The following is an 8,948-nucleotide window of genomic DNA, read 5'->3' as shown; positions in this document are numbered from 1 at the left end:
TCATGTATACTTCTTCATGTAAATCACCATGCAAGAAGGCATTCTTTACATCCATCTGATGTAGAGACCAACCCTTTGCTAGCAGCCATGCAAGACAAATCACCATGCAAGAAGGAATTCTTTATACTTCTTCATGTAAATCACTATGCAAGAAGGCATTCTTTACATCCATCTGATGTAGAGACCAACCCTTTGCTAGCAGCCGTAGCAATGACAACTCTCACGATTGCCATTCTTGCAACTGGGATGAATGTCTCCTCATAGTCTATGCTATAAGTCCGTGCATAGCCCTTGGCAACCAATCTTTCCATTCTTGCAACTGGGATGAATGTCTCCTCATAGTCTATGCTATAAGTCCATGCATAGCCCTTGGCAACCAATCTTGCCTTATACTTGCTCACTGAACCATCAGCATTATGCTTGACCTTATACACCTACTTACATCCAATTGCCTTCTTTTCCTTAGGCAAAGGCACTAACTCCCATATTGCATTTGTATCCAATGTTGCCATCTCCTCATTCACGGCATTCCTATTTCTTCTTCCAAGTGCTTGCTCAAAACAAGTGGGTTCCAACTCCTGTATCTTTTTAACCATGTAAGCATAATGATGGGCTTTATATTCATCATATCTTAATCTGTCAGGGTACCTAATCCTCATAGACCTCCGTATACTTGGATCACTTCTAGGTGTCCTCAAAAGAGTCCTAATTCTCCTTACACCAAGAGTAACCATAGACGGAATGTCAAGCTCCTCATCAAGGCTTTGCTCAGAGCCGCTAGAGTCACCATCCACATATGAGTGACCTAGATCAGGCACAAAAGGTTGAGCTAACTTTTCCTTTCCTTTGCATGATACATGTGTACCTACATCTGTCCTTAACCTGTATGACCATGGATTGACATTGGATCCATTGCTAGAGGAGTCTCTAGGTCCACTAAGCACCTATGATGTTGCTCTGCATGTGGTGCAACATCAACACTTCTTACATCTGCATATTTTGTTGCCTTTACCCCGTTGGTGCATACCAGCTACTCATCTCGACAAAGGCAACATCTCTGCTTACTTGCATCTCACGAGTGGTAGGTTTATAACATCTATAACCTTTTTTCTCCATAGCATAACCAATAAAGATTTATTTCTTTACCTTTGGATCCAACTTTGTTCTCCTTCATTAGAAACATGCATATATGCAATACACCCAAACACTTTTAAGTGAGACATATCCGGTCTTATGCTTGTGAACTTCATTCAGGTGTCATGTCATGAACAGCCGTAGTGGGTGTCCTTTTCATAATGTACACAATAGTTGCTACTGCTTCTACCCAAAAATAATGTGGCATATTCTTTTCAGCCCCAACAAGGCACATACCACTTCTGCAATGTGTCTATTTTTTCTTTCTACAACACCATTCTGTTTTGCAGAGTGTACCTACATGTAAACTATCTCTTGATTCCCTGCTTTCTCAGGAAATCGTTGAACTTATTGGAGAAATATTCTCCCCCACCATTTGATATCAAAAATTTTATTTGCATGCATTTTTCTTATCGACCAAGGCTTTAAATCTCTGAAAGTGAGCAAACACCTTAGTTTTTTCCTTCATGAAGTAAACCCACACTGTCCTAGTGTGGTCATCAATGAATGTAATATAATACCTGCAACCCGCAATTGTTGCACTCTTGGCTGGTCCCCATACATCTGAATGTATAATATCTAGTGGCCTTGCAGTAACATGCTTTTCATGTGGGAAAGCATGTTTGGCTTGCTTACAAAGCTGGCATGCTTCACATACTTTATTTATACCATTAATCTTAAACTTTGGCAAACCTGCAAACAATATTTTGGGACTGTATAGACTTTAACGATTGTATATTCACACGACCAATGTGCTTGTGCCATATGTCAATATCTGTAATGACACCTGTTCCATGCGCAAATATGGCTATCTTTACCTCAGGTATGTTCACATCCAAAGTAAACATCCTGCCATTTCTGTTACCCTTTGCAACCAAGCGCATTGATTTTTGAAGTCTTTCACAAAACATCCTCGAGGATTAAACCTCACTTGTAGACTTTGCTTAACCATCTGTCCAACAGAAAGTAGGTTCTTTGTAATATTTGGAACATGAAGTATATCCAAGTACTTCATTTTGCCATCTTGCATAGATAATGGCACTTTACCAACATGCGCAATAATGGGATGCGTAGTATCATCACCTGTTTCTACATAACGTGGTTTTTCCTTTTTTTGCATGTCTCTAAACCACTCAGTGTTAATCCTAACAGCTATCTTTCACACAGAGAGAGGGAGAGAATAAGAGAAACAACATGCAAGGGTCGAGTTCGGAGAGGTGCACTTGGTTAACTCCTCGATGTGAAGCTGCTAGGGGCTCACTCCACCTCTACTTGTGTCACCCAAGTAGAGATTCAATAGCTAGGCAGAGAGCAAGAAGGAGGGAGCTATGGAAAGCTCAACGTTCACTTCATGCATGCAAGAGGGACTTGGTAGAGAGCAAAGAGAGGGGAGAGAAGGAGAGAAGCTAGAGCAATACCATCCCTACAAGCACACACTAACAATCAAGCATGCAAGCACAACAAGCAAGCATAGATCCACAAGCTCATGAGAGTGAGAGAGAGAGAGAGAGAGGTGGTGTGGTTGCTCTTTCTGCAGATAGCGCATGGCTGCTGCATGCTTTTCATCTAGCACTCTTCCTTTGTATGACCTTGGTTGTTACACTTCGTGCACCAGACGTCTGGTCTTAGTCCAGATCCTACATGTCCTTTGGCAAGCTTGTCTAGGGCAGCCTTCAGTTCTTTTTGAACACCCATTGCTTGCTTCCTAACTTTCTTCTTTCGTGGCTTTCGCTCTTTGGCATCCGACTCTTGATTGGAATCTGATTCTGAGGTGTCTTCTCCAGAATCCGACTTGGAAGTTTCTTCCTCCTCCTTTCTTTTATCCTTCTTTTTCTTCTTTGGGTCTTTGCTTGTTTGCTTCAAGATCCCCTCCACTCTGGTTGCTCCCTTGTTCAAAGGTGAGGGTCTCCAAATCATATAAGGCCACTGCCGTCTGGAGCTTTTCCCTCAGTCCTCTCACGAACCGTTGACTCAGTGTGGTTGGAGCAGGCTTGTTGGGCTGATCTAGACGCATTAGTAATGCTCGAAAATTTGCTACATAATCCTCTGTTGGCCTCACCTTCTGAGTCAGCCTTTGTAGCTTCTCCAGTACTTCTATGATGGTCTTGTCTCTCCTGAATCCTTTTAGGATAGCTTTTTTCAATTCTTCAAATGTCTGGAAGTGCTCCAGACCATATTGTGCATACCAGCTGGTGGCTTTGCCACCCAGAGTTGTCGAAGTACTATGTCTTTTGCAACAACAGAGCTTGGGTGGCTGAGAATGTGGTTTTAAAGGCGAAGATGTGAGCATCTAGATCCTCCTTGCTCTTTCCCTTGAACTTCAGGTATTTGAGAGACATTCTTCCCATAGCTATTGGTTCTTCTTCTTCTTCTTGATCCCTGTGTGACTCGTCTCACTAGAGTCTTGTGTGTATATCTTGTACGAGTCGCCTAGATTAGAGAACACGCGTTAGAGTCATAGTCAGAATTCAGCACCTGCTCTGATGGATCTTTAGTAGCCTTAGACTGAGGCAGTTGTAGACCCCAACCTAGAATTTACCACAACATGCTTTTTTTTAGTTGTGAAGCAGCTCTGACAGAAATCCCCAGGAATCCCCCACAAGCCCACAATTTCCTAAGGTCTCTTCCCACATGTACAGAGTCTCAATGCCACATCACATCATAATTTCAATGTTGTGCATGACTCAATGCCACATCACCTCATAATTTCCTAATCACACGCACTTTTATATTTGCATTAATCAATACCACTATAAGGTTAACTTTTAATTTTTGATTGAAAAACATAGAAGAGCACTATGCTTATTCACGAGCCCCGTGTGTCTCAATGCTACATCTGATGTGGCATAACTGATGCCACATCACCCCTTAAATGCCTAAACACGCGTGCCAACCTTTACATAGGCACAGTCTCTATGCTCAACTTGGCAGGCATGGTTAACCCTTCATACTCGCAATGCCAATGCAATGTCCCTGCTGAATGCAGCAGGCATGTGTTCGACCCAGGTGGAATAAGGCACGGGGTGGAAATCTCTCCAAACACCTCACGGCGGCGGGAGAACCAGATGAGTGCTTCTTATTATTGCCAACACATCCTCTCTGATGATCTCCAACATCTCGGCGAGAAATTTCTCGAAGTACGGTTGGGCGATGAACTTCAAAGCCCGTGCAGGGAGCCAATTGAGCTAAGGTTAGGCAATAGGTCTGCTCAATTGCTTCCTGAGAAGTCTTCAGTGTTAGGATCAGATGATGATACTGTCGCATTACGGTTACGCCATGAACTTTCAAGCTTGTTTGAGACGGGGCATTTGGACCAGGTTTTGGATGCCCTGCTGCTTATGTATGAGCAGGGTATTGTCGCTCCTCAGAACGTATATTGGTCCTACTTGAAAGCATGTAACAAGAAGAAGGCCCTCTTCCAGGCCAAGCGGCTGCATGCACATCTAGCCCTCCATGGGTTGGAATTTGTGAGCTCTCTTGGTGAATACTTGGTGAGCACTTTGTTTAAGTGCGGAGGCTTTGAACTTGCCCTCCAGGTATTTCGCATGTTGCCCTATAGAACCATATTTTCATGGAAAGCCGCAATATCTGGATACGTTGACTATGGGCGAGGGCAAGACTCACTGGCATTATATAAAAGAATGCAGGAGGCAGGCGTGGAGCCAGACAAATACACCTTTGTGAGCCTATTCAAAGCTTGTGGAAGAATACCTAACCTGGATCAGGGCAAGGCATTACATGCAGATGCCCAGGGAAGGTGCTTCCTTTTAGATGCCTTTGTTGGTAGTGCTCTGGTGTATATGTATGGCAAATGTGGGAGCATCAAGGAAGCAGAGAATGTGTTTGATGGTTTGAGGCAGCGAGATGTTGTGTTATGGAATGCAATGCTCTCAGCATACGCCGAGCAAGGTGAAGTGCAGAAGGCTTTACAACTTTACAGACAAATGCAAGAGGAAGGCATGAGGCCAAATGTCCGGACATTTGTTGCCATAGTTTCAGCATGTTGCATCTTGGGGGAAAAAGAAGAGACTGTTATAACATGCCTTGCGATTGGTGAGAAACTGCACGCTAATGCCCGAAGGAAGGGTTTTGATTCAGATGTCTTTTTTGGAAACACCCTTATGAGTATGTATGGCAAATGTGGGAGAATTACAGAAGCACAGAAGGTCTTTGAAGAATTGTCCCAGCGGAGTGTTGTGACTTGGACAGCGATGCTCAAGATATATCTTGAACAAGGCCAAGAAGAGACTTCTTTACAGCTGTACAGACAAATGCAAGAGGAAGGTGTGTGTCCAGATGAGCGGATCTTTGTGGTGGCGCTTCAAGCATGTTGTTTGCTTGCAAAGAAGGAAGAAGCTGTAGCTGTGGAGGGGCAATTGACCAAAGTCATGTCTCTGAGCATTGGACAGGCACTGCATTTTGATGCAAGAAGTATGGGCTTTGAGGTGGATGTTTTTGTTGGTAGCAGTCTTGTGGGTATGTATGGGATGTGTGGAAGCATTGTGGAAGCAGAGAATGTGTTCACCGGATTGTCTCAACGCAACCATGTGTCATTCAATGCAATGCTCTCAGCTTACCTTGAGCAAGGTGAAGTAGCAGAGGCCTTACGGCTTTACAGACAAATGCAGGAGGAAAGCGTGCAATTAGATGAACGGACCTTTGTAATCACACTTCAAGCATGTTGCATGCTGGCAGAGAAAGAAAAAGCTGTAGTCATAAAAGGCAGATCAATCAAATTGATGTCTTTGGAGATCGGTCGAGCACTGCATGCTGATATTCATAGGAAGGGGTTCAGCTCAGATGTTTTTGTCAGCTATACCCTCATGAGTATGTATAGAAAATGTGGGAGCATTGTGGAAGCAAAAAATTTATTTAGTCCGTCATTTACTCGCAGCAGCCTGTTCTGGACTGAGGTTCTCTCCTCCCATGTTGAGGAGGGGGAAGGAGAGAAGGCTTTACAGCTATATAAACATATGCAAGATGAAGGTGTTAGTCCAAACAAATGGACCTTTGTGATGGCCCTTCGAGCATGCTGTGCAATTGCAGAGAAAGATGTTGTTGTGGATGGGAAATTAGCTAAAGTCATGTCTTTGAAAATAGGCCAGGCACTTCATTTCGATGCTTGGAAGAATGGCTTTAACTCAGATGTCTTCGTTGGCAGCACCCTTCTGACTATGTACAGCATGTGTGGAGACATTGTCAGAGCAGAGAACGTGTTTAGTGGGCTATCTGAACGTGACATTGTGTCATGGAATGCAATGCTGTCTGCATATCTTGACCAAGGTGATGGGGAGAAGGTTTTGACCTTGTACAGAGTCTTACAGGATGAGTCTATGCTTCGAACTGAGTGTACCCTTGTGACTGCCCTCCAAGCATGTTGCATGCTTGCAGAGAAGGAAGGAGCTGTTCCTGAAAGTCCTTCGACAAAAGTTATTCCTTTGGACATTGGCAAAGCATTACATGCTGATGCTCGAAGGAAGGGCTTTGATTCGCTTGCCTCTGTTTGTAGTGCCATTGTCTGTATGTATGGCAACTGTGGGAGCATCATGGAAGCAGAGAATGCAATCCGTTGGCTGTCCCAGCATGATGTTGTTTCATGGACTGTGTTACTGTCAGCATACATTGAGTGTGGTGAAGGAGAGAAGGCTTTACAGCTGTTCAGACAAATGCAAAAGGAGGGGGTGAGTCCAGACGAGCGAACCTTTGTGGTCGTCCTTGAAGCATGCTGCAGGCTTGCTGAGAAGGAAGAAGCTGTTGTTGTGGAAGGACAACCAATCAAAGCAACCTGTCTGGAAATTGGGCAGGCATTGCATGCTGATTCCCTAAGTATGGGTTGCAATTCAGATGCTTTTATTTGTAGCAACCTGGTGAATATGTATGGCAACTGTGGGAGCTTAGTGGAAGCAGAAATCATCTTCAATGGACTGCCACAGCACAGTATTGTGCTATGGAATGCGATGCTGTCAGCTTATGTGGACCATGGTGAAGGAGAAAAGGCTTTGCTCCTCTATAACCTACTTCAGGAGGTCGGTGTGATCTTGAGTGATTTTACACTTGTCTGTGTTTTGCAAGCCTGCAGTGTGACAGGGAATGTGGAGATCTGTAGGCAGGTCCATTTTCTTCTGGAGTGTGTGGGATATGATCCAAGTTCCCTTTTGGGGAATGTTCTCACTTACACATATGGGAGTTGTGCAAGCATGGTGGATGTACAGGCGGTCTTTGATGCAGTGTCCCAGCCAGATGTGGTTTCCTGGAGTGCAATAATTGCTGGCTATGCCCGCAAAGGAGACTATGCAGGGAGCTTGCAAATTTTCGAGGAAATGCAGCAAGCAGGTACCAGATCAAATAGGGTCACTTCTCTCTTACTTCTCTCTGTTTGCAGTCATGCTGGTGTCGTGGACAAAGGTGTTGAGTACTTTGAGTCCATGATGAAAGATTATGGCATTATTCCGGACATTGAGCATTATGAAAGTATGATAGACCTCTTGGGTCGTGCAGGAGATTTCACCAAGGTGGAAGATATGTTGTCAAAGATGTTAGTGCAACCAACTTTGTCTATGTGGTTGTCTCTGCTAGGTGCATGCCAAAATCATGGCAACATGGAGTTAGGAAAGTGGGCCTTTGATTGGGCAGTGCAGCTGCGGCCCAAGCGGGCTGCTGCATACGTTTTGATGTCAAACATTCATGCTAATGCGAAGCTGCAGTGAGCAGATCAGGTAGATAGCTTCAGGCAGAATATGGGAGAAACCTGGCCAGAGCTGCATCAAGCCTCCTGTATGGCAGGAGGCTCTTAGTGCTCAAATACCTTCATGACCTGTCGCAACAGTTGTCTATAGCTGAAATGGAGTGAACACGTTCTATGCGATTTGTTCTTAGGAGAAGAAAGAGTGGTCCTTTTCAGCTATTCAGAAGCTGGCCATGTCATTATCCGTATGTGACATGACTGTTTTCTGGGTTGTAGTGGTGAAGGATGCTAGCGTAGGATCGTTTGCTTGAGCCATGCACATTTGAGCCAATTTGTGGGATGAATCTGCCCAGGCAGTAGGACAAGAATTCTAAGTGAAAGTATGAACAGCATAACACAGTATGCATAGAAGAAGAATGTTTAGTGGATCGGGTAACTCTGCAGCACGTGGATGGAGGACAAGAATTCTAAGTGAAAGTGTGAACAGAATAGCACAGTATGCATAGAAGAAGAATGTTTAGTGGATTGGGTAACTATGTAGCACGTGACTGGCTGAACTGCTGAGAAGGCCTTCCCGGAAGGGACACCCAAATCACGTGGATACGTAACATTGACTGAGTTTGGCAACACTTGGGCAATCATTGGTGGTTGGCCAGCATAGACGAGCTGTTTGTTAGCCAGTCTGCCATGCAGTCCTCTCCTTCACGGTATTTCATCAGGGAAGCCTGGCATCAAGCAGCAAAAGTAGCCACCTGGTGGTGGTCGGTTCTCATAATGGGATTTTTCCCAGTAGTGTATCATGGTCTGTTTATACACTGATAGCAAGTATAGTGAATAAAGGTTGCATTCCGTATTTGTATGGTATCGTCGTGTGATCCATCCATACACTTCCGCACGGACACGGAAACAGATCAGGTCGTGTTTGCCCCGTACTTTTCCTCTCAAATTGTCCTAATAATTAATTTGCTTTAATTCCCCAAATCTCTCAAATTTTCTCGGTTTCATCCAATATTCTCCCAATTTCTTTCCATTTCTCTAAATTAGGATTTCTGTAAAGATTTCCTCTTTTCAATTCCTTCAAAAATTTCAAATTTCAATGCGCTTAGATCTCCAAAATCTTCATTAATTT

General features: G+C 44.1%; 1 protein-coding gene across 1 annotated transcript; it reads left to right on the top strand.

The window, feature by feature from the left end:
* The first annotated feature begins 3,925 nt into the window (after positions 1 to 3,925).
* On the top strand, positions 3,926 to 8,683 carry LOC147620304 (pentatricopeptide repeat-containing protein At3g09040, mitochondrial-like). The gene has a single exon (XM_086772500.1). The coding sequence runs from the start codon at positions 4,050 to 4,052 to the stop codon at positions 7,839 to 7,841; it is 3,792 nt and encodes a 1,263-aa protein (XP_086628626.1). The 5' UTR covers positions 3,926 to 4,049; the 3' UTR covers positions 7,842 to 8,683.
* The last annotated feature ends 265 nt before the right edge of the window (positions 8,684 to 8,948 follow it).

This window comes from Cibotium barometz, chromosome 32, assembly GCF_041138505.1.
Source record: "Cibotium barometz isolate CiBa-2024 chromosome 32, ASM4113850v1, whole genome shotgun sequence".
NCBI classification, from domain to species: Eukaryota; Viridiplantae; Streptophyta; class Polypodiopsida; order Cyatheales; family Cibotiaceae; genus Cibotium; species Cibotium barometz.
The sequence above is the reverse complement of the archived record's forward strand: the minus strand, read 5'-3'. Positions and strand labels throughout refer to the sequence as shown.